At 44.5% G+C, this 25794-nt stretch overlaps 2 protein-coding genes across 8 annotated transcripts in view; one reads left to right on the top strand and one right to left on the bottom strand.

The window, feature by feature from the left end:
• Positions 1-7566, top strand: part of GNB4 (G protein subunit beta 4) — a 113370-nt gene extending 105804 nt beyond the window's left edge. For all 4 annotated transcript variants that reach the window (XM_059731173.1, XM_059731172.1, XM_019478456.2 and 1 more), the window contains exons 9-10: positions 1042-1258; positions 2465-7566. In XM_059731173.1, the coding sequence (XP_059587156.1) occupies positions 1042-1258; positions 2465-2571 (324 nt within the window). In that variant the 3' untranslated portion in view covers positions 2572-7566. The remainder of the gene's footprint in view (positions 1-1041; positions 1259-2464) is intronic.
• Positions 7567-8302: 736 nt separating this feature from the next.
• MFN1 (mitofusin 1) overlaps positions 8303-25794 on the bottom strand; it is a 39159-nt gene continuing 21667 nt past the window's right edge. For 3 of the 4 annotated variants that reach the window (XM_014606198.3, XM_019478481.2, XM_059731171.1), the window contains 9 exons: positions 23322-23443; positions 21430-21556; positions 18364-18468; positions 17364-17466; positions 16162-16391; positions 15026-15181; positions 13395-13591; positions 12551-12685; positions 8303-10684 (listed from right to left, as the gene is read on the bottom strand). In XM_014606198.3, the coding sequence (XP_014461684.1) occupies positions 10615-10684; positions 12551-12685; positions 13395-13591; positions 15026-15181; positions 16162-16391; positions 17364-17466; positions 18364-18468; positions 21430-21556; positions 23322-23443 (1245 nt within the window). In that variant the 3' untranslated portion in view covers positions 8303-10614. The remainder of the gene's footprint in view (positions 10685-12550; positions 12686-13394; positions 13592-15025; positions 15182-16161; positions 16392-17363; positions 17467-18363; positions 18469-21429; positions 21557-23321; positions 23444-25794) is intronic. The other variant, XM_019478482.2, reaches the window with a different exon arrangement.

Here is a 25794-nt window from a genome sequence, read left to right as displayed (position 1 = left end):
GTTCTCATGCACTGGATTTTATTTAGGGCTTGTGGATCTTGGAGCCTAAAGTGTAAAACTGCAGTAATATCACGTTCAAAGCAACATGGCTGATCAGCTCAAGATGAAACATTATGTACAGGTTTCCCTCACTTTATGTGGGTTCTGTATGTGCGAATTCGCTCTTATGCGATGACCCTTTTTATACCAAAAATTTATTATGAGAGGTAAATTCACTCTTATGCAATCAGGATGGTGGAAACCTGCAGTCAGCTGCTTTGTGCAGTGCATTGTGGGAGTGATGTGCACCAAAATATAGTCTCCTGCATGCATCTGCGCTCCTCGCTTGTTGTCTGCAACGTGTTTCTGTAGTTGCTGTCCCCATTATGGCTTTTAAGCGTCCCACTAGCTTATCTCCTGTGGATCTTATCCAGCCTATACGTCCTACCAGTGATGTGGGGTCTGACACTGAAGACCTTTCACCACCCTCTCTTCACACCAACTAAATGCTTACCCCCACCCTGTGCTTGTGTGTACTGTCTGCTGTTGGCGAGTACCACAATTGTCTTGTGAAAGTGGTAGACATGGCTGTGGCGGTCAGTACAGTCGAGGTCTTGGAACATATCCCTGTTTGTTACATTGTAAAGTGGGTTCCCTTTTTGCAAATTGGAGTTATACGCCCTTTTCCAGCAATGCATGTACAGCATAAAGCGAGGAAAACCTGTACTTGGACAAGTTGTCTCCCTAGACTGCTAAAAAACCAAAGATGGCTGCCTTCCACTCCATTTTATGGGCACGAGTTGGTTCCCTCTATCTGCAGTATATTGCAAAGGCAATCAGTGGCTGGTCCAAGTTTTTTGACTGCACCTGTAGATCTAGAAGTGTTAAATACAGTTGTTTTCAGTGGAGTATTTCCCTCATCTTTAAAATCTGCATTCTGTTTTTATGAATTATTAGGCCTTTATCTGATTGATTCCAGTAAGAAAGAATGTGTGTGTGTGACAATACACAAGCAACGTGCTTCTCTGGTGTCAAACTCATGGCTCTCAATTCTTGTTCTAGTTCTTTCCCAATGGGCACGCATTTGCTACTGGGTCTGATGATGCCACTTGTCGACTTTTTGACCTGCGTGCAGATCAGGAGTTAATGATGTATTCTCATGACAACATCATCTGTGGAATCACTTCTGTAGCCTTCTCAAAAAGTGGCCGCCTTTTGCTAGCAGGTTATGATGATTTCAACTGCAACGTGTGGGATACTTTAAAGGGGGAGAGAGCAGGTAGGTAAACATGCCTGCAGACTATTGCAGGTCTTTCTGTTTCTGATGTAGACTTTACTTTCTGCAACTTTCAAAGATGCAAAGCCAGCTTCCTGGTAGTCAGCACTGTTACAGTAAGGCTGAACTGGTTTCCTTTCAGTTTCATTTAGCCGACATCAGAAAGTTGAAATCTGAACTCTGTCTTCAAGCTGGGTAGTGGCGAAGAGTCTGTAGTGGCGAAGGGTCTGTAAGGTGTATTGTGTCGGTACCACCGGTGCCTTTGTTACTGATGGTCCTGGCATAGACATTGCCTAGCAAAACAATTGCTTCACCTAAATGTATGGTGTTATAGTGGTGGGCAAGGTTCTTTGAGTAGGTGTGATACCTAGTAAAAAATATCACATCTACTCAAAGAATCTTGCCTGTCTGGTCCTTAGACCAACACGGCTACAACCGAAAACCCAGCAACATGGACAGCTCATGGACAGCTGCACCTGGTATAGGTGGTCCTCTTTTCAGTAACAAGCCCAGTGCATTCAAGGAAAAAGCGAACAGAAGTGCTACACCTCAAAATGAAACACCACCTTTTTGCAGTAGAGCCCTAGGTTTCCTGATACCTGTTGGGACACCTTTTCCCCCCTTATTCCATTTCACATCTTAGTAAGTCTATGTTTCTGTGGTAAATGCTAGGCGTATGTACTATACCGAGGCCTGTGGAAAGTTGGCACAGGGAAATGTGTAGTTCTGTAGGGCAGGGGGATGGGTTGGAAAATGTGTATTGGCAAAGGAGCACGTAGCTCAGGATTTTGACATGAGGGAAGCACAGAAATACCTCTGGGAGGAGACAGAGGTGGAAGTGGGATTGGAGGAGAGTTGAGTTTGGGTAAGCTTGAGAAACCTGGAAATTTCCAAGAGTCAAGGAAAGGAACGTGAAGGAATAGTACAAATGATGTCAAAACATGGCTGGTGGCTTGGACTGAGTGTTGGATGGCTGAGAATGGGGTTGAAGGAGCTGGGGAGAGACAGAGGAGAACATGGAGAAATGGGGGGTAGAAGAAAAGGAGGCAAAATACCTTAAATTTTAGGTTTGAGGATTCACATGGCAGCTATTCAGAATACAGACCCTAAGTAACAGTCTCTTTTTTAGTGTCCTGAACATAAAGCTGAAGAATAACAGCTGAAGCTGTTCAGGTTTTGCACATTAACACCGCTCCCTTTCTTTTCCAGGTGTCCTTGCTGGTCATGACAACCGTGTCAGCTGTTTAGGTGTTACTGATGATGGCATGGCTGTAGCTACAGGGTCTTGGGACAGTTTTCTCAGAATCTGGAATTAACTGGGGGACAAACACGTACATTCTCCACTGAGACCTGGAGAGATCAATGCTGCAGCCTATAGCTGTGAAATAACATTTCTACCTTGTATTTGCAGGTGAAGTTTTTCTATTCACTGATTATTACACAAAAAGGCTTTCTGTAAACTAGAAAAAAATCAAGTGAAGAAATTGGGGAGGGGGAGAAATCACTGACTTTTTAAAAGGGGCCAGCACATATAATCATGGTGACTGAGAAACTAAGAGCCAGGCTTTTTGGTTTTGGTGGTTTGGTTAGATTGCCCTTGAAGAATTTCTGCTTGTGCTCAAAGTCTGCCAATTCTGTACTTTTTTTGTACATAACAGAATATACACATTATAGCAGCCAATCATGTAACATTTGTCTGTATGTAAAGAAATACGTTTGCATTTTTTTAAGGAACTACATTTATAGCTTTGCATTTAACCTGAGATGTCACTTCTGAGTTTTGTAGTGGATGAACTAGATTGCTGTTTTAAACGTTTTTGTGAATTTACTGTAGATAAAGTGAAGCCAATGGTATGTGTGTGTTTTTATAATGGAAGGCATTTGACTTACGACTTTTTTTTTTTTAAAAAAAGGCCCTGAAGACTCCTCGGTAATACCTAGCGCCTTACTCATTCACTCTTTGACCTGTTTGCCTATGTAAAGCGAGCATGGAGGTTAGTCCTCCTTGCCAGTAGTTCTTGGTCCATCCATCAGTAGTCATGGCCTCCACGCACCAATGAGTTAAATTCCACTAGGCACATTTAAAAGAAGGATTTGAAAGCCCGGTGCCAGGAGTTTGAGCTTCCTTTCCGCAGCTTCTCATGCAAGTTCTTTCATGTAGAACTCAGTACATAAGCCAAGTGACCTGCTTTGCTTCTAGTAAGTGGCCAAGCGCTTTTCCTTTTGACAGTGTAGTTGTAAACACCATGACGCTGACCCAGGAGAGTCCAGCTAGCGTGCACTGCTGAGGTTGCACAGCCTGGATTTCACCGCATAGATTGGAGGAACTTGAAAGCCTATTCTCAAAACCTGCTGTTCATTTACAAACAGGCCCAGAAGGAATTCAGGAGGATTTCTCTGAAATTTCCAAAAGGGCCTTTGGGGCACACAGGCGTTCACTGCGCACTGTACAACCGCAAGGTTCGAGGGTAGCCCTGCCATGCCACCACAGAACACGCTGGCTGCGCATACGTGTAGTGAGGACTAAATGATGTAACCACGTTATTTACAACGAACCAGTAACTTCTGTGATCCGTGTCAATAATTGTGCTCAAAATTAAAAACCCTGCTAGCTCATTTACAGCTGCAGTGGCCCCTTCGTAGGCTTATTATTAGATGCCACCGATTTTGCGGACTGACGCAGTAATAGCAACTTCCTTTCACATTCTTGACCTACGCTTAGGTGCAGTTTACTTCATAATGTGAAACGTATGTCCTGAGTGAGAATATTTGAGCTAGTAAGAATGACCTTACTGCTTCGGGCTGTGCCCATTCATACCCTCATGAAACTCCCATGGAAACCACTTAACGCTTTGGTGCAGGCAGTGCGACCATGCTTGTGATGGATGTGCTGTAGGAAATCAGATTAGGACGTGAAAGGACACAGGGGTCTTGGGAAAAGGGGGATTGTTTCTATTGGCTTCTCTTCAGTGTTTATGTTCAATAACGCATATTCAAACAGATTATCAAATCGAAGGCTAGTGTTAACCTGCTGCCCCCACCTGAAATTGTGAAGAGTCTGAACATCCTGGGGTCGGTTTGTGAACATAAGTGCCCAGGTTTTTGTAGTATAAAAATCAGATTGTTGCTGAGACCACTGTTTGTCAAGTTTCTACCACTTGTAGTCCTAACGTCAGTACTTCCAGACTGTGCCTGTAAACTTGCCATGTTTACGATGGTGAAGGTGCCAATACACGTGCCAACTGCAGTAAATTCAGTATCGGTTAAAAAAGCACATCTCGTGCTGGAGAAGTATACGCTTTACTAAAGGTAGACTGTGGTGTAGGACCAAAATCCCGCTCTGTTGTACATCGCAGGAGCTCCTTGGCATTTTGTTTTCTGAGTTGTTTGCATTAACAGAACTATCCGTGTCTTGTCCAAGAGAGCAGCAATTTGAGATCAGGCAGAACACTTGCTTTAGTTTTTAATGGCGCACTTGATTTTTTTTAGATTTGCAGGTCCTGTGAGTGAATCGCTCTGAGAATGTTAGTGAGCTTTGGCAGGAAAGTGTCCTTCAAAAATATTTAAACAATAATTAAAAAAAAAAAAAAAGTTTCCCATATAAAGGTGTATCTAGAAGCGATTTGTCTAGTCAACATCCCATGGCAAAGCTGTGTGCTGTGTTTGCAATCTGATATAAATTATCTTAGTAGTTATAAAACATTCAGAACCCCTCAAGTGGTAGCTTTGTTCTGTTTAAACCTTCAAACAACCTGGTACCCAAGGTCCGGGCTTTATGCCACCCTTATTGCAAGGAATGTCACTCCAGCTGTTTGGCAGCCCTTCTTGTGGCTTCAGCAGCTTTTGAAATAATAGGAGGCAGCAGTAGAATTTACTACAAAGCCCCTTTCAAAGGGTATTGCAAATCTTGCCCCCTTTTTGCTGTTCAGTGTACGCAGAGAGCGTCTCAGTGCTTGTGCTGCACACCTGGTGTCACACTCATGCTTGTTTCTGGACTGGCACGTCAGCAGGGGAGCATCTATCTGGAAACAATATTTAACTCCTGCTGGGAGCTGGCACAAAGCTTTGGCTTACCGCACCAGTGTGATGGCTGCTCCCGAGTTCCTGGTGTATAATCCCCGTGGTTTTTTTATTTGTAAAAAGCCCTTAGTGCACATTAGGCGGAGATGAAACAATGGCCTAAATTTGCTGTTACAGAAAATTCAGGCTCTGGGTGAGCGTTTAGGGTGGCCCATTTGCTTAGATGGATGCAGCTTAAGGGTTAAATGAGCACCAGGTCTCATCTTCTGCTGTGAAGGCATTAAAGCCACCGTTTGCAGGTTTCACTTGAAAGCTTTCCCCCAACTCCTGCATTTCAAAGGAAATGTCTTGTGGGAATTGGTAGACTGTGCTGATATATGCCTGTGCTTAATATAAGCTCAGGGGTACGGGTTAGCGTAGCTTCTAACTGTAATATAGGTAGCGAGTTTTACAGCACTAGGGGGTATGCATTAAACTGCCCTAAAAAGTTGACCTCCAGGTTACAGAACTGTCCTAATTCCAGATAATTTAATGTGGCTACAAAAATAGACTAGGCTTTGGCTTGTTACTGCTTGGCGCTAAAATAGTTATGATCGTTGTACCAAGTACTTGCGGTTGGTACCAACGTAACTTTTCCCCCAGTCTCTGTTCTAACACAGAATCCATTTTTTAAGCATATTTGACATGAAACGGCCTCGGGAAGATGTAATTGGCTGGAGCTGGAGCTTGGAACTACGTGCCTCTCCCAGTTACAGACTGCGTTAGTTCAGGTAGAGCTGCCTGTCAGCATGTCTTCATGTTGATTCGCTTTCTTTTGGAGGATCTGGAGGAAGCAAGCAAGCAAGCCTCCAAGTTGGGCATGTTCCCAGGTACAGTAGGACTCTGTCACTTCTAGCAGGAGTAAGAGCAGGACTGAGATTCTGGAAACCACCAAAAGCTTCTCAATGGCATCTTGTTCATGTAGATCACCTAGAGTAATGTGTGCGCCTGCCTCCATCTGTCTCCAGACCTTTTTTTTCTGTTTCTTTTCCGTAACCTCATTACCATCTGCCTTCCTGAACTGCAGATGCTCAAGTGTCTGGTTCAGTATCTCATTTGGAGTAGAGAAGCAGGTCGGACCAGCTTTCCTTTGAGGGGAGGGGTTGACCCTGACTTGGCAGCGCGGGGTTTGCATACCAGCTCGTCCTTGTGCGCTCCCTGTAACGTACAGGTTGGAAGCGGTCAGCTCCAAATTCAGCTGGTGTAACCACTTGTCCCGCAGATGAGGTTCACTTCACTTCAGGGTGGATCCAAGACGGTAGTCGTGAAAACATTCCAAGAGTGCTTAGTCTTTCCTCTTCGAGGACGCTGTCACCTCCACTAGGTTTAGTGCTGTGCTTTAAAATGTTGGTGAGAATAGGTAATGGTTCATTCAAATAGTTGGTATAAATGGTTGTGTAGCAGAATGACAGATTTTGAGATAGCATTTCCTGTAAAAGTAATTAAGCATGGGGTTGATGGTGCACTTTGTATACAGTAATCTGGCGTGCATGCTGGTCAAACTACTTCCTACACTTCAGAGGCACCACGAGCCTTTTTATCCAATTGCTGGTTATGTAAAATACATGCAGAATGTTAATGCAGTGTTGTTATGGTAAATGTGTGAACAGTGTTACTAATTGATATAACTGATAACAGATTACATGTGCCTGACATTCTTATACCACACAGTATGTTTAGGTTTTGACTAATATGGAATTCAGTGGAATAGTCTTAGGTATTTCAAGCCTTTGTTTTACTTACACGATGGTGCTCTCTTTGTGTTTCTCCTTTAAAAAAAAAAAAAATAGCATCTAAACACTTGTACTACATATGACATCCAAAGGAGTCCAAAACTAACTGCTTCTAAACATGCTTGATTCTTTAGTTTGTCTTTAACTCGAATCCAGCATTTCTCATCTAAAGGTTTTTATTTTCCTTTCACTTGTTGCTGATTACTTTGATGGAAAACTTCAGTCATGTTACCAATTATGAAGTGATTCTGCACTGCCTCTGGGTTGTGTATGTATTCAGAAACAGTCTTAAAGCTTTTATTTAAGCTAATTAAAAAAAAAAAACCAGGGACTTGTGCCATTTGTTCTTTAACAGTGCTGTTGTATAAAGACTTCCCTGTGAAAAAAATCACTCGCTATGAACTCTGTTTATAGCTTTTTTTCCACAATGGATCTTTTCTTTGTATTTGTACAGTGGCTCAGTGGAAGATGTTGCCATGAGTTGATATTGTAACCAATAAACAAGTGCTTTTAACCAGATGGCCTGGTGTGCGCGTGCACTTATTTGAGACCCTTCTCAAAGCAGAAGTGTCGGGGGAGTGGTGCGTAGTGGGTAGCTGTCTGGCTGATCTAGGGGAGATTTCCAGTAACCTCCCTTGTGCTTCTGGAGGCCTGTTCCTTCGTGCTTCAGCTTTATTGGGTGGGGAAGAAACCCGTAATAGTTTTTCTGCCCCTTCTGACTTCACTGGCAGAGCCAGTACCTCGTGCTGAGCATAAAGCTGCGGTTAAGAAAGCCCCTGAGAGCAGCCTGTGGAAGGCCACCACACTCGGCCTGAGTTGGACTTCTGGCTCTAGCTTTAAGCAAGTCTCCCAGTCCTCTTCACTGCTGTAAGCAATGCTATTTTTGCTTGAAGGAAAGGCATGCATCTGCTACCTGCTTGTGCTCTGACAAGCCGGGGAAGGGAAAGTTAGCTTGATGCTTCCCCAGCTATGCTGCACTGCAGCTGTGTAACTTAGCAACTGCTCAGCTGCGTGCGTGTAAATTGAGACACCACACTTGCGTTCCTGGGGAGAGGGGCAGCAGGCTGCTGCCACAAAGGAGGGAATAGCCAACTCACCTTTCAGAAAACCTGGGGACAACCAATACTACAGTGCCAGATGGCCCCCCCCCCCCCCCCCCCACACACACACACACGACTAGAAACCAGCTGTGCTTTTCTTTATTGCAGATGTAAGAAAGAGGAGGACCTCTTAAAGAACCACATCCACTCTGCCATAAAAATATTTCTGAATTTTATTCCTTATTTACAGGGCTCCAACCTTCTCTCACCCTCAAGCTGGGTGAAGCACCTGGGGACAGCAATACTGATTGTCACATACACAGTCAGTTCCAGTTTCCACACGTGGAGCAATCGTGAGTCCTAGGGTCTCATGCTTTGACTTTCCCCTGCTGAAACCTGACTGAGAGCCACAGGCTCCCTAAGAAAACCTTTGCCTAATTCTTGGACTGCAGCCAGGCTGCAAATCAGCCCCAAACATACCACCCCCGTAGCAGCCACCGGTTTTGATTTTAAAACAAATGCTGTAGTGCGTTGACGACCTTTCAAACACAAGATCGCTGTATGGAGGATGGAAGCTACAACAGCTGCCATCTGCTAAAGGCTGCCCCCTTGGTGCGTTGCTTTCTCACTGACTATGCAAGTAGCTGTAAGTCACGTGCGTGTACAAAGTGTGCTACAGCGTCTCTAAATGCTTTGAAAAACCAACCTGCAACGTAAGTACACTTGCATCGCTTCTGTACCACTCCTGGGGTGGGTTGGCATCCTGCTTTCACAAGAAACAGCAGCCCTTTAACCGGTCCCATCCCACATGCAGAACGTTAGAGGTTTCCAAAGTAACCAGCGTGTAGTGGTATCTCTTCCCTTGTATGAAGATGAATAAAATCATATTGCTGGAATACTTCTAATGCAATATGTAGCTCCATGCTGAAGCACAGAAGTTAACAAATTGATAGGAGTGAGTGGTTGGTTCCTGACCTCAAAATGAAGTATGTCACTATCAAAAAACCCCCCCGAAATACATTTCATCAGCCCTTTGAAGGTTAGGATTGCTGACACCAAGTACCACGGCAACAACTGGGGGAAAAAATCTGAACTGGCTAAAGCCATAGCAACTTCTCATTTCATTTTGGTTTTAAACCTGAATTTGTTCAATTAAAATGTAATACTTTCATAAAAATATATAAATATCCCCACCCCCTAAACTAAGTTATTAAAAAGCCTGTTTACAAAATACAGGTTATCCGGTTTGAAGATGCAGCAGGCAGCACCTGACACACACTGCCACTATCTATTAGTTGGGGGACAAGTAGGGGGGAAGAGGGTTGCTTTTGCCAGGCTAGCAAGGGTAAAATAGCCACGTGCTCAAGTGTTTAAACCCAGAAGAGAGAGGGTGCAGTGGCCACAGGTTTCCAAAGACCCAGGTCTGAAATAAACAAGCACCCCAATGATGACAGTCTGACAGTGCTAGGCTGGTTTTCCCACTGCAGCCGGTATTTTTCCAGTACAGACAAAGCAGTCGGGCACAGCTACATAGTTTCCCTAATGCCTTTCCCTTGATCTTCACATCTTGTACCCATTAATCCCGGACAGAACCTGGAGAGCTACAAAGCTGCGCTGCAGCCGAACCCACAACTGCTCGTGTCACGAAAGATCTTTCCAGTCTCTGCTGTTGCTGGTTCGGAGGCCAGCAAACCACCAGCAGGAGCCTAACTCAAAATTGCAAGCCACTTGGGCTGCTTAACTTCAAACCATTCCTAAACCCACTGGGCAAGGCAGCCCATGCGTAGAGGTTTGCTTTCATGTTTGATCACACGTGTGAGATTCACCTGAAATTTGCGCTAAGTGCAGGTTCACATGGCTATTACAGCAGCGCTGTTCTGCCATTCGGGCAGGCCTAGGGGCACTGGTCCAGCTTTGCCAGCCCAAGGGCACCCAGCTTATTGGAAACACTGCTCCTCCAAGTAACAAATCACATCTTTCCCTCAGGCCAGTGTCCAGGACCAAGGGGAGCTATTGAGTTTGGTTCCATGGAACAAGTCACACAACGGGGTGGGCTGCAGCCCCAAACACATCCGTTCTGCTCTAGCTCAGCAGCAGAAGGAGCCCGTCCCTCCTGCTAAGTTCACCTTTTCCTTAGAAGGAGGCATGTGAGTGTGGCTGTTGCTAGCCCAAAGGAGAGAGAAGGGACAGGCGCCTTCCTCCTGGATGCCAGGAAGTGGGTTTGCCCTGGGCAGGCACCATCCAGAGTGGAAGGTTTCTTTTATTGTTGAGCATCCGAAGAATAAATTATTTGTCACTAAATATAAATCATTTATCAAAATCTGCCAATTAATCAAGTGGCCACAACCCTCTCGGTGCCCCAGGGGCTCTACACAGGTTACAGCTGAAGCCCACACCTGGTCCTTACAGTATTTTGACAGGGATAATCAAAGTAACTTAATAAATAGAAGTCAATTCATGGCCTCCCTAGGGAGAATCCTGTCAGTGCACTGCGTCGGCTGCGTCCCACCGTTTCCTGGACCGCGCTCTATTTGCTCTGCCGAAGAAACTGCTTGGTGAAAAGCTCCAGCTCGTTGTCCAGGTGAAGGGCTTTGTTTCTGCAAAATGGGCAGAAGAGGAAGAGTGACTGAGGTTGTGGCAGTCAAGAACCCCTGCCCATGTCCAATGGGCTCCATGAGACACGCACTGGGACGGGCTTGCAGCGTCTTCATGTTTTCAGAACTGAAATGCCAGGCACCAGGCCCTAAAGCCAGGTCAGCAGAGCCGGGGGCAGTTACTGCAGATGCAGCTCTAGTTATGGTTGTGGCAGTGAGGGCCAAATTGGAAGCAGCCCGTGCTCAGAGCTGAGGTCCAAAGCAAAGCCCAGCTTCAAAACGCTGCCCAGCCCCATCCTAACCCCTCCACTCAGCCAGGGCTGTCCCTCCCTTCTTGACCCTTCAGGACTTCAGCCAAGCAGCATCAGGCTAGGTCCTGTGAGTTCCAGGAGGGAGCAGGGAGTGCTGGGCTAGAAAGGAGCAGCTTCCTTGCTGCCTGGAGGCCAAGTCCTTGGGAAGATCCTACTTTCTTCTCAGCCCTGATGGCTCCACCACTCCCCTTCCCCACTGCTGGCAGCATGCTGAACACCAGTCAGTGAGACCTGCTGGCGCAGCATTAGTGTCGGGCACTCAGGACCACAACACTGTTCCCACTTGAAGCCAGCAGCAGCATGCAGGGCCCGCACCGCTGAGATTCTGGGAGCACGGGATGGGGGCCGCTTCTTAGAAATGTTCACAGCCCTAGCACAGAAGTGCTGGAGACTATTCCTATGGCTTCCTCTGGGGGGACTGGAAGGGGCTCAGTGAGGCTCCAAGCAGTACAGACTAGTCCCTGGGGGCTCCCATAAGTGGAGCTCGCTGGAGACACCTGCATCCTTCCAGCAGGGCTCCCTGTGCCCCTGCATGTCCCACATGAGCCCCTCCCTGTAAGCTCCAGCCCTTGCCAGGGCCTCTGTGCTCTCAGCTTAAACCCGCTCTTACTTTCCTTCCTCCTCTGGTGCGGCTTTCTTGTGCCAATGTTTTCGGCAGCCCTGGAACGAGGGAGGGCTGCTGTGCTGCAGGACTGGGCCAACTCCTCCCAGCACCCAGCCCTTCCACAAGGCTCTGCCACCCCCTCACCCCCACCAACAGGCCCCTGGCATGTGGGAATGGAGCCAATGCAGCCCTCCAGGCATGTGACACATGAAGCCATCAAGCCAAGCAGCAGGCCTTGTGCACACAGCTCCAGGGCTGCCAAAAATGCTCCCATTCATCTTCAAGTGACCCGAGCGTAGCAAGAACCCAAGCCCACAGGCAGTATGAGTGGGGAAACGAGCACAAACCCACACAGCTGCTAGCAAGAGAGCCTGCAGCGCGCATCTCTGCCTAGTGGGAAGGGCTCTTAAAGAGAAAGGAGGCATGTGGGGGCTGGCAGATGAGAGACGATAAAGGAGCTGAATTCCCACCTCTGCCCGGTAGCTACAACCATTCCCCTTCCCAGGACACAACAGCTCCTCAGGCAGATGCCCCTGGAGAAACGCACAGCCATGGAGGCTGAAAAGCAATATTAAAGCGCATTCATGAGCAACACCCCTGCCTGGCCCCAGCAGAGCGAGCCGGTTGGTCTCGGGATGGGACAGTGCTTTTCTGATCCTTTCAGGCCTCCCTGAAACATGCAGCTTTTAAACATGGCTGTAAAAATGGCACCAACAAATACAAGGCTCAAAAATGCAAAGCGCATAGAACTGCCCATTCACTTACACCCCCATTTTTGTGGGCTCGTTGGGATTACCTGTACTTCTGTCTATCAAAGGCCAATGCAACAAATGCCTCCAATTTGTGACATCACTTAATAAGGACACAGGATAAGAAATCTGGGTCCTCTGAAGCGAAGGGGGCAGGACTTTACTTCTGACGTGGCCGGTAGTCATTACAAACAAGCATTGTTACCTCAGCTGCTTTGAGTGACTCTGGATTTTCTCTAACTGGTTTATTTCTTTGGATAGTCTGGCGATTTCTTCCTCCAGGTTTTTCTCTGTAATGTCAACCTGCTGACACAGCCGAGCAAACGTCGTGGCCATTTCCCTAAAGACAAACACGTTTGTAATGGCTTTGCTTCACAACACATTATTATGCTGCGCACCAGAGTCCATGCAAACAGACAACCTGGCGCCCAGAACAGCCACCGAGGTAGACTCGCACTGGGAAAGGCAGCATGCTGGGGAATGAGAAAGCAGGCCGCATTTAAAAACCAATAGATAAGGATACTTGTGCAGTGGTGGTTTTAAGGGTCGCAGAATACCAATAGGACAGGGACACTAGGATTGCTTCTACCCACCTCTCAATGCCAGCACTGGCATTTTGGTGGGGTGAAGCTTTTTATCAGCAACCTAAGACTAAATCCACAAAGGGACTCAAATTCTGCAGTGCAGAACGGAGGCATCACTAGAATCCTCAGCCTCAAGTTAGAGGCTGGCCCAGGCTCTAGAGTGCAAGGAGAAAGGCCTGAATACACACTGTGCCTGGCATAATCCCACCGACTCCTGCCTAAGCCAGAAGCCATCAACCTCCACTCCATGCACAGTCACTCCTCCAGGGTGCGCGAGACTGTTACACCATAACAGGGAATCAAAAAGTTACGACTACTGCCATAAAGGCATGAGGGGAATTCTGCAGCAGCTAATTTTTTTTTTTTTTTTAAACCAAAAAACCCCCTGTTCTGCACACTGCTGGTGTCTGGTCAGCTCCATTTTGCAACTCCCCCAGTGCAGGTGCCATGGTCACTGATACTTACTGTTGCACTTGGTGGCTGCAATTTGCACTAGTAAAAGTGATGATCTGCTGCAATTTTTCAGTTGCGTAGTTTACGAACTGCTGTTTAAAGGCTCTCTCTCTCGCTTTCGTGGTCCAGGTCAGCCTCTCATAGACATACAATAATCCATACAGGCTCATGGAAAGGGTGATGAGTTTCCAGCCTACAGTTCTCCAGACCTGGAGGGGAGAATGAAAAGCATTTTTCTTTGACTTGAGGAAGAAATGCAAGAGCAGCTCTATGGAAAGTGGCTTGTCAGAGCTATTTGGTCATAATCAAAAGGCTGCAGACAAATGTCCCCATTGTGTTGCTCCCTTTGTTCTTTCCAGTCAGATCAGGTTAAAAAAAAAACACATCTCTCCTCCAGCTGGCAGTGAAGCAGACTCTTCAGCTACACAGAAACGAGCCGGAGCCTCTTCTGCCTCCTGCCTGAGCAGCAAGCACATTAGCTACCTTCAGTCTGCAGCCACTTTATTGCTCATTAGGAGGCAAGGGGCAGAATGCAAAGCTCTCATCAACTCTGAATTGAGCTTGATAATGATGTCGGGCCACATCTTCACTGAGAAACTGAGCATTTTTATACAGACTACAGAACCCAACATAACACACAGAGCCATTTTTCTTACTAGAAGCTCACTGCTTGCACTCAGTGCATCTTCCTGGTATACCCCACAGCACAGGGCTATTCAACCAGGAAACACCTTAGTGCATTTGACAAAGATACGTGCATCTTGGATGCTCCAGTTAGTCCGCAGTGTGGTTCTGTTGCCACTCAGGTGAGTAAGGATTAGTACCACACTGGACAGTCATACTGGTTAGAAACAGCATCTTGACATTTTCCTTAAGCCTTTGTATAATCACAGCCAGTTATCTAATGCCAACAAGCCTGAATAATCAAACAGACCCTGAAAAACAGGCTAATTGCTTAATGTAAAATATCGATAATGAACTATTTTCAAGTCGCCAAGGAAACCCTGACCAAACGGATTCTTATGCATGCTAAAGATTAATTTCCACATTGCAATGGGCTTACCAATTACATTAAAGGAAATTCACATCAGTTTTGCTCAGTCTGGTTGTATTAGGCAGGATGACAGTTTGGCGTTTTTCAACCTAATGCTGGACAACCATCACCATTTGCGAACCAAACTGTCAGAACCCCCTTCCCACTGTGGAAGGGGGTCTGAAAACCTAGTGCCTAATATGTTTTAATATAAATAGGAAGAGAAGCCTTTAATGTTACTGAAAATGCATTGATCTTTTTATCTTTCAATAAAATTAAGCCATAAATGAAAAACTTTTACGCCACCACTAGGATAAGTAAAATGGATGTAGGTGTCCTTTAACGAAGGTGATTTCAGAAAAAAAAAGTCCCAATTGATATACTCTGAAGTCTATTTGGTAGCTATTTAATTTCGTTGGACAAAAGTATTGAAGTCCCCAGAGCAAAATGGAGCTACGCTGACATATATCAGCCCACTGTTAAAAGACCACTAGTGCCCAGATGAATATGCTGCATCAAAGGTGACATCCAAAACAATAGAGAGAGTATCTGGCACAGATTAATCTCTGCCATGGTTTTTATTACAGTGAATGTTGCTAATTCTACTTGCCACTCCTCCAACAATGATGATGCTCATAGAGGTCCGTGATGTCAGTGAAGCTAAACCCGTTACCAGAGTAACCATAAGTTCCTCCTGTGACACATTCTCTGGAGTTACAGCGGGAATGCTGGCAGCGGAGGGAGTGGAAGCTAGCGGACGAGGGATCTAGAAGAGTGGAATAAGGGAATTGGAGTCACGAGCACCACAGACATTCTACGGCAGACTGCTTCAAGCTATTTGCTTTCATATATACAGGGTTAAAAATGGAACGGTTTGGTGGATAAACCTGCCAGTGGAGACCCACATGAAGGGCTTTTTCTTTCATCTAGAGCAGCAGCACTGGGGGTTGTGACAACTGCTGATCAAACAGGGAGTGGCCAGGTAACGAGGGCTGGGTTTTCAGTTCCAAGACAAGGCTGGAGTGAAGACAGCTTATAGTCCCGAGCTCTGAAGAGTGACTTTTTTTTTTTTGCATACAGTGGAGATCATGCTTATCGATTTTCCCCTGGGGCTCCCTACACAGTCCACTCCCCAGTGCTAAATGCCTGCCCACACCTCTGCTGCAGCCCAGGGCTCTTCTAGAGTAGAGTACGTAGGTTTTTTAATCTAAATTTCATGCTGGCCCTTCTGTTTGGATGAATCAGCTTCCCAGACCCGACCACCCTAAAAAGGGACAGACAGCAGGTTCTGTAGTTTGCAGCTGGAGGCCACAAATGCACTTTTATCACAGAACAGAAGACAGCTGTCCCTTTCTACTCATTTGTATGCACTTTCATAAAACTCCAGTGCCCCAACTGGCCAGACGGCCCATTAGGTCAAAGGAAGTGGGATGTGGCCCTGCTCCATTTTAATTACAGAGAGTCTAAACGAAGCGACTAGAGAACCAATGTATGACAGAACTCCGTTCCTCATGGCAGGTAACAGCTGCAGGAATGCCAGAGGGAAGTTCTGGCTCCATTTTTGTCCCCGAATATAAGCCAGTTAAAACAGCCCTCACGGAAACAAGCTTCCAGCCAAAGGAACCAAGGAAAGGCTGCAGTGAGCAGATAAAACGTTAGGAGCAGGTGAGACACACCAAGTTATTTCTCACATGTAAAACATCGAGTAGCAGCCCGATCCTTCCTAAAGGTCTGGGAAGTACTTACCTGTACGGTTGGATCTGCCAGTCCTAGCAGCACCCTCTGGGCATTCTTAGGGCCTAAGAAGCGGTTGACAAGTGAGGCCCATCCCAGGGAAAAGCGGAATGCGATATCCTCCTGAAAATCCGCGCACAGACTGTGACAGTTCAAGTCGTAGCTGAGGTCAAACTTCCTGCATGGAATTAGCAAGTGGAGCTGATTCTGAACACCAGAAGGCAACAGCGGCTTCAAATTTTCTAGGAACAAAGTGCAACAAAGCTGAACTCCATTCAAAACTTTACTCTGCCTTGGCATGTACACACCTGGCACTGATTCTGAATGTGGCCCTTTGAATGTCAAACACTGAAGATGAAAGAGTGGCGAAAACTGACTTACTACTGACTATCGTTGCAGCCTACAGTCAAAAGTATACATAATCATGCATCAGCATAAAACACTGCTGATGCTAATGGACTAGATCAGAGTCAACTTTTCTGGAAAACAAAAAATCTTGGGCAGGTTGCAGGGACATACAGAAGAGGAAAGATGACAAGGGCTTCACTTAAATCCAAGACCTCCGTCTGTTTTCTTACCAGAAGTCAGTTCAGGGGAAGGGGGGTTCAGCACTGGGGGTTGTGACCACCATTAAGTCAGAAATGGAACGAATATTAATTGAAAACAGGCAGCTATTTGGAGAAGAGCAATTGAGTAAAACTAGCCAGGGTACACAGGGATAAAAAACAAGCAGTATGTCCAGAATAAGTTGGGAAGCCTCACATGCTACTCTCAGCTTCACACCAACTTTGTGCATGATGAAAAACACTCAACCTCTCCACTTCAGTATTTCCAAGTGGGAATAATTATTATTTCAACCTGCTTCATAGGGAATTTATGGGGATTAATTGCTGCTCAGCGCTTTGAAGCCATAAAGCTCTGCAAGAATTATAACCCTGTAAATTCCAGCCATAGTATGCAATAATCCTGGTGGGAGACCAGAAGTAATAGTACAAATTTACTAATGAAAACTGTTCCAAACAGGAACTAACTCTTCATTACCCATTACAGGTAGAGGGCCTGGCACATGCAGCCCTCATCTCAGACTGTGGTACTTAGTGCGACTGCTTTACAATTCATCTTAAGTAGGGAAAGCCCTCTTACAGGAGAGTGGGAGACTTTTCAAATTTAAATGCTTGGGAAAAAAAAGTAACATTTCTCCATCTTCAAATTACCAATCATCTCCTGCTGGGAGTGATGCATTGATTGATTGACTTCACTGGAGCAGCGGTCAGCCAGGTTTTTCCCCAAACCTTCCTCTATATGTTTGTTGAGTTCCTACCATGTCACAGAGAAAGCATGCATGTAAATTAAAGGTCAGTTGACTTGAGCGAAATGCAAGAAATCCTTATCTTTATAACAATGTATTGTTATCTGTGGTAGGCAGAAAAACATCATGTTTGGGAATGACCAGGCTCTCAGTTTATAACCATAATTTATCTTTTGACTGAAATTACAAAAGGGTTGCTTTCTGTAACATAGGAATCATTACAATTGTGGGTTTTCAATAAATCAGTTTAGTCAGAGTATAATGCTATCATATTGTTCTACAAAGCCCTGTCTGACAGGGACCAAGCTCATTAACACTGATAGACTGCAGCCATGGCGATGGCACAGAGTCTTCAGTCCTTTAACTGATCGTAGGGGTCTGGTTCTGCTTCTGCACACATGGGCCCTATAAATGCAAGGCCCCAGCCAGGATTAAAGTGAAGAACTGATGAAGTTTAATCAAAAAATGACCTTTTAAAAAGTAACCTCCCACTCCCCCTCCAAATGCCATTGACTTCAAAGTATTTTACATGTTGCTGTTTTGGTGACTTTGACATTGCTTTTGATAAAAATGTCACTCTCAGCATGGCTAGTAAGTTCTTTATGGACCACAAATGGGTACACAGGGAAGGAACAAACCTGGTTTTCAGTAAATAAAATGTTCATTTAAAGACATCACAAAAACCTGAAATTCCCACCTAAAATCTTTACTTAGGAAACAATTATTTTTTTGTAACTGGCTGTCATTATATTCTAATTCAGTAATAGAAAAAAAAACACAGACCCAACAGATAGCAAAAGTTCTACACGGTGTAGGAATTATAAAAATTAACTAACTAAAACTTGAATGCGTAACTACGGCAGTGATAAAGTTTTTCTTTGTCAAACCACTTGGAAACAACTTACACTTTTATACAGCTGCAGTACTTGTGCAGAAGGGTGAAAATCAGCACAGAATTCATCAACCAAAACAGAGAGGCGACAAATCTCATCAGTCATAGCAGATGAGACCTGGGAAAATTATAATGTAGACAACAATAAAACAAATATATTTCAATTAAAAATTACATTATACTAACTGTAACACTGTTTTTAATCTGAGTTCATGTGTTTTTGCTCATTATACTGCTTAACCAAAAAATGCACTTACCAGACTGCAGTTTAAAAGCCCACTCTAATATAAAAAAGAGTAGGTCTTCTGTAGGTGGCCTCTAATGGAAAAAGCCTGCTTAGACCTTGTTTTTCCACACATCTCCACAAAAAGATTCCAAGAATAAATTAAAGGGGAGGCCTAGCCCTTACTGTTAAATTCCTCAAGATACTTTTTGAGCGTGTGCACCAGCAGTGGGATCATGTGATCCATGCATATAAAAATGTTTTTGAACAGCAGTATCTGTTGAAATTGCGCCTGCACTCTCCATGCTTTTGTGCGTCTGTGGCTGCTGGGCCAAGAGCAGAGCAGTCAAAACATCTATCTCCTTTGGATCCATGCGATCCAGCTGACACAGGACTCTATATAGTATCAGCAAAGGATGCTGGGAGTTTAATACATGTGGATAATACATGGCAGAGAACCAGTTAGTTTGGGGTAGGTAGCCATTCTTTTTTCCTCTGAGTGATTGTCCACCATGAAACACTTTGAAGTCCAGGAGGTGAGCAGTTGGATACTTACAGATACAATGACCGTAAGTCTGGAGCAGTCTGTCCAAGAGTGTGCTGATTAAGGAGCAGCAGTGGCTAAAGATGTAGTCCTAACTCCAAGTAGCTGCTCCATAAAGTCTTCAAGACTGGCATACTGTTTAGTGAAGCTGAAAAAGCTACCTGACTCCTGGTGAATGGGACTGATCTGTGCAAGATGGTCCAAGTAAGCAGCTGGATAGCAAGTTCTAATGAACTCCAGAATCACTTTAGATAGTGTCTGTGCTGTCACAAGCGGACTTGTGTGTCAGGAAAGGCAGGAAACAGCCTAAGGGAGGTTCTGAAGCTTGTGTTCATGCCAAATAACAAGAAAGAGTCCTGAGGTGCAGAGTTCAGCATCTCCATGAATGAGGGAAAAAACTGGTAAGATCCTTTTGAGTGAAATTCAGAGAACTTTAGGCCTAAGGTCACTTGTGCGTAATGGCTCTACCATGAAGACTTGGATCTTTCTGGCAGCAACTGGTCACTAAGGAGGTCGGCAGACTATAGGGGAGTACTTGTTTTTTTCCAAGTGCCTTGATGATGTCCTCAACTCTGACCATATGCTTATGAGAGTCTGGTCTGCACAATAGTTAATACATTAAATGTATGGGCAACGTTTCCCCACTTCTCTCAGATACAGAAGAAGGGAAAGATGCCATCCACAAGTGAAGCCATTGTTTTGCAAGTTCTGAACAGCACCAAAGCATCTTGGAGCAGCACTGAGGTTTAAGATGCTGGAGTGAGATCAGTCTCAAATTGTTTCTTCCACATGCAGAATTGTGAAAGAGAGTGAGTAGTGGCCAAATCTATTTCAAATAAAAAAATATTCGAAGTGGGAAAAACCAAGGCAGACTGAGGAACTACAGAAGGATCTGGCACCACTGAACAAACGGCAACTAAAAATATAAAGTGATGCACCTAAGCAACCATAACCCAAAATGTACCTACACTATGATCGGTCTACATTAGCTGTTACCACACAGGAGAGATTTGGGAGTCATTGTGGACAGTTTGCTAAAAATATCAGCTCAGTCAGCAGCCATCAAAAAGGCAACAAAATGTTATGGATTATTAAGAAGGGAACTGGAAACAAAATAGAAAGTATCATCATGCCCCGCTATGAATCCATGGTGCATCCACACCTTGAACACTGTAAATGGTTCTGGTCCCCACACCTCAAAAAAAGATAAAGAACTACAGAAGGTCCAGAGAAGGACAGGGATGATTAGTGGTATGGAGGGGCTGCCATATGACAAGAGACTAAGGAGGCAGAGTACAGCACCCTGGATGCCATGAGATCCTTTTAAGCATGCCTTGCAGTATTAGCACTGTTAAGTGTGCACACATATGCAATTCACAAAATTAAAATTGCTAAACTTAGAGATTTCTACCAGAAACCATAGTGCCTAAACTATTCTGACCTGTTTTGGTCTTGCTGAGTTCTCTGTAACGGAAAACTTGTTCTATTATTTTTCCATAGCCAAAACAACCAAGTGAAAGCCAATGGCTGGCATTTCTAAGGGGTGCCTTAGGTCTAAAAAGGTTGAGAACTACTGGCCTAAGCCAGTAAGATTAATACCACGTTTCTGTAGAGTTCACAACTGTTTAGAAATGGGGTCTTATTACAATAAAAGCTGAGGGCTAGTCGTGAAGTTCAGATTTGAAACCAATCCAAGACTGAGAGGCAGAGTTTGTTGCCAGCCCCATTTCTAATGTTCACAAGGAAGTGATCTTTAAAGGATCCGTTGCTCAGCATTTGAATATTTTATAGATAAAATGGAAAAACAGATTTAGATGAATTGCCAGGTTTTTAAGTTGCTCAACATATACAGCTCTTACTGATTGCTCTGGAGTTGCAGGTGCTCAGTATATCTGAAAAACGCTGTGTGAGTAGTACTCGGCCTTCCTGGCATTACTATATTAGTGATATCAGAAAATCCCTGGTGTACATGCAGCTTTGTCAGCAGAAGAAAGCAGACAGCAAAACTCCAGACATTCGGGGGAGCTGGGCTACAGGAAAAACAGACAGAGCTTGTCTAAAACAGGGGGCTTTGCCATTGTAGCTATAGCAGCAGCAGTCCTTACTCAATCTGGTTACACGCTTTGATTTCTTGTTTGTGTGCTGTGTGCATGGGAGACTAGCAGTGTAGGGAGAAGAGCAGGAACCTTCAAGACTCTAGACTCTAATAGGCGAACCACAAATGTGAAGATGAAAAATATTCTCATTTTCCAAGAATTTAAGGCATTCCAATGTTTGCTTCTAAACAAATGTACCTCTTTTATACAACTCACCTTGCTCTCCACATCCTCGGTCACATGCTTTATTTTTCTCTTAATATCTTCTGTTAAAAGTTTCAGCTGATTTCGAACAAAGTCCAACCTATCTTTCTGGTCCTCTCGCTCTTCCATTGAATAGACTCTGAAGTAGCCAAAGGAAATCACTATCAAAGCTAACCATAACAATAATAAACACAATACAAAGAAGTGGTAGCTGACAGTTAACTGAAGAGGTCAATCAGTCAAAAACAAAGCTGAAGTTAGGTTGGTTGACAAAGCTACCATGGATAGAAGCAAGTATTCTACCTCCCTAAACAACAGCATACGAGCTATATGTTTAAAAAAAACCCCAACAACCCAGAGAAAAAAATATAACTCGATATTCAGCTTTTGATGTGCATTCTACAAGGGGGGCATCTGAACTGGAGTGCCCATTGTGATGTTTTGAATTAAGTACTAAAAAGACACAGAAATGGGATTGAAGGAATCCTTTTTGTGAAGATGGACCTGAACTAGTCCTTACCACTTGGTAGAGAGAATTCCTCTGGCCAAACTGCTCACTGGCACCACTTGATTACTCCTTAACAATGACCTGGCATTTCTCATCCTGGAGGCTAAAAAAGTAAATGCACCAACTCTGACCACAGATGACTCAGGACTAGACCAGGATCTGCCAGATCCAGCCCATGGTGGATCCAGCATAGGCATTTGGATTGCGTGTGGACATGACGATTTGGTGGTACTTGATTGGGGAAGGATCCCAGGACTAATGACAAGAACGCCTGGTTCCAGTCATGAGTGGGGGACATAGATCCTTTTTTGGCAGGGGGTGGTAATCTGGAGCACGCACTCCCCCTCCCCCCCACCCCCGGTGCTAAGCTGTCTGGTCACCATGGCCTGAAATGCTGTTGACTCTGCTGGGGCCCAGCTCAACTACATAATAAATCGTGAGCCTTTTGGCTCTGGACTAATATCATGCACAATTTATACTGTATATAAGTAGGTACAAAAGGTGGGGGGACTTATAATCAGGGCATCTGAGTAAATCACAGAATCATAGAAAATTCGGGTTGGAGGGGACCTGAGGAGGTCACAACTAGTCCAACCCTCTTCTCAAAGCAGGGCCATCCTTCACTAGATCATTCCAGCCAGGGCTTTGTCAAGCCGGGACTTACCCTCCTAGTGAGAAAGTTTTTTCCTAATATCCAACCTAAACTTCCCTGGCTGCAACTTGAGACTGTTGCTCCTTGTTCTGTCATCTGCCACCTCTGAGAACAGTCTATCTCCATCTTCTTGGAAACCACCCTCCAGGTAGTTAAAGGCTTCTATCAAAGCCCACCCGTCCAGTCTTCTCTTCTGCAGACTAAATATGGTATTAGAGAGTCAAATGGGGGCTTGGAGGGAGCAGGGACACAGACTACAAGCTGACACAGCAGAAGCCAAGGTTGAATTGCCCTTCCCATCCCAACTCCCAGCTCCATAAGGATCTTGAACACACCATGCACACTCCCAGGAATTCACCTTCTATTTACAGTAAGTTATGGAGTGGGCCCACACTACACCAAGATGGTGTTTACAACAAGAACAAATAAGTCCGTAGAATTTAAAATGGATTCTCAGCTAGCAGGCTCCAGGGACCCACTGGCTGCCTTCACAATCTGTTAGAAGCGAAAAACGTCACAAACCAAACAACGGACTTCACAAAGAAGCCATTTCTCCTCATACAGGACAAAGACAGGGGGGAAATGGTGCAAGTGAGCAGTATTTAGATTGAAGAGCCAGAGAAATTCTCCATTTACTTCACAGCATTAGGAATAAGTGACCTTTAAAAGTCTACACTAGCATAGGGAAATAAGTCCTGTAGAAATAGCAAATTGGATAAATGCAAGCAAAAGACGGACTCCTACCTTTTCTCTGCTGCTGCCACATTTATGGAATCCATAATGTCTTTCACAGTGTCTATTATCTGTTTAGCTCTGATAGTGTGCTGTTCAAACTTGGTTTTCACTGCTGACTGCGAGATACACTCCTGCGAGGACCCAAGCCACAACACATTACTGCAATTCCATGTCAGTGCTCTCAGGAATTTCCATGTCAGAAAGCACTTGCTGCTATCATTAGAAACTTAAAACCAAAGGAAAATGAAGAGGAAGGAAAGACTATACAGAAACCAACACACTCAACAAAAAATTCAAATACATGTATAGCAGCAAGACTGAATCTTCATGTCTGCCCACAGTAATGTGCAATGCTTTTATAAATTAACACCACAAAAGGAAAACCATAAAAGCAAAGTGTGAAGTATGAAAATAAATCTGTTCTTAAATTGGCTGACACTGCCTTTGCTATTATCAATGTTAAGTACTGATTCCTAATGACTTATCTGGCTTGTGATTTCTTTTATTTTGCCACATTAACTTTTCTGATCACTCGAGGGAGCAGTGTTTACCACCGTGAGATCATGTACCTTTGCACACTTTTATGTTGACACAACATGCCAGGGGTCAAATATGTGACTAGGTGCATTATGCAGAAGAGTCATAAGGAACAAGTATTACCTTACAACAGAGATGGCCAACCTGCAGCAGGTGCACCACAAGTGGCATGGACAGCATCTGTGCGTGGAACTTGACAGACCAGGGAGGGAACAGCCAGCACAGTGGCAGATAGAGTAGTGAGAAGAAAGCAGTGCAGCAGGTCACCAGGGAGCACAGGGGAGGGAACAGAAAGCAGAGCAGCAGATTGGGCAGGTGAAGGGAATCAGAGTATCACTTGGGGAAATGGTGGGGCTAATTCAAGGCATGGCTGCCTAAAAGGTTGGCCCCCACTGCTTTATAGGATGCAAAAGCTGGCAAATAGTCTTTAAATTAATTTCCCCCATGCAGATCATATAAGTCTTAAATCTAATCATGCTGGATAGTTAGAACGAATATGATGATACTGTCTTCAATATCTGTCACCTGACTGGTGCATACAGCAGCGTAAAAATTACTAAAATGCAAATCAAAAGGAAAGGCTAATGGCCAGTTTGGACCAACAGAATTTATGGATGCAAGTGAGAGGTTGAAATTAAGCAATTTTAAACAATCATCTCTCTACTTAACTAAATGCATTGCCCTTACATTCCATTTACACTGAGTGTCAAGACACTAGCAAGACCCTACATTTATGTTTGAGGAACAGGAATAAGAATGAATGCTGGTAGTCTCCCTTTTATGGAATATAGGTCATTGTAGACCAAGGGGAGATTTTCTAAGACACAAAAGACAATTTTCAAAATGCGTTTGGAAAAAATCTCCCCCTATGACACTGATCACCCCCCAAGAACTGTTTGCAACAAGATGTAAACAAAAGATCAAAAGAAAGAAAATGCAATGGGTGAAAGGGTCACTGTTCCTCGATGAAGCAGATCTAGAAGTCAGCAATGAAAAGCCAGAGGTTCATAAACATCAGCACATTGTTAGAGCTAGACTAGACATATAGGAAAGATGGCAGTCTTTCAAAACATTAGTCGGCAGTAGATAAAGGGATTACATTCACTCACTAAACAATCAGAAAATCCACAGTTAAAGCACTAGGAAAAAACACAAAGGTTAGTTATATGGCTGGAAAAGATGAGAGAGAAACAAGTTTGCCTTTAGAGTTTATAAATAAACTCATTTATCAAAATGAAGATAAAAAAGCTGCTATGCTTCACTACTGTAACTGGGAACAGCCGTCGCCACCAAGCTTCTAGCATTGTGGGCTAATTTCCTATAAGTCCACAACTTAATACATTTTCTGGGTAGGCTGTCAAAAAGGCACTGTGCTAATTAAGGATGTGATTGTGTTTGCGTTATTAGCTCCTCTTTCACCAGTGATAACTTGGCAAACAGTAACCCCAGTATAAAGCTTGTCTGTTTAAAAGCACATTACATTGAGGGTTACTGTCTACAGCCCCCATGTGCTGATCCTCCATCATGTCAAAGTTATTGTTTTAATGAGTCCCTTTGATATTTCTCCCAGTTTTAAATGGATTACAAATACATTATCTTTTCCATGTGCCTTGAGAATGAAGATAAAAATTACAGATCTATAATTAGTCCACTGATTTGACCTGAAGGCTCGACAGACAAAAAGCTGTCAACTACTGTTTTTCTTGTATATATAAATCAGGTAAGGAGTAGGGGTGTTGTGGGGCAGGTGGTCTGGGACTAGAAACTGCTGTGCAAAAATGCAAGGGGTGAGAAGTAGAAATAAGGGAGACTGGGATAAGCTAGGCAAATAGGGACAGGGAAGAGGAGTGGAGACTGGACTGGCTAAGTGAAGAGAATGGGACTGAGACAAAGAGCTAGGGGTGAGAAAAACAGGACTGGGACAGGCTGGAAGGGACAAGGCAGA

Source organism: Alligator mississippiensis, chromosome 7 (genome assembly GCF_030867095.1).
Source record: "Alligator mississippiensis isolate rAllMis1 chromosome 7, rAllMis1, whole genome shotgun sequence".
Taxonomy (NCBI): Eukaryota; Metazoa; Chordata; order Crocodylia; family Alligatoridae; genus Alligator; species Alligator mississippiensis.
This window is presented reverse-complemented; position numbering and strand designations above follow the sequence as displayed.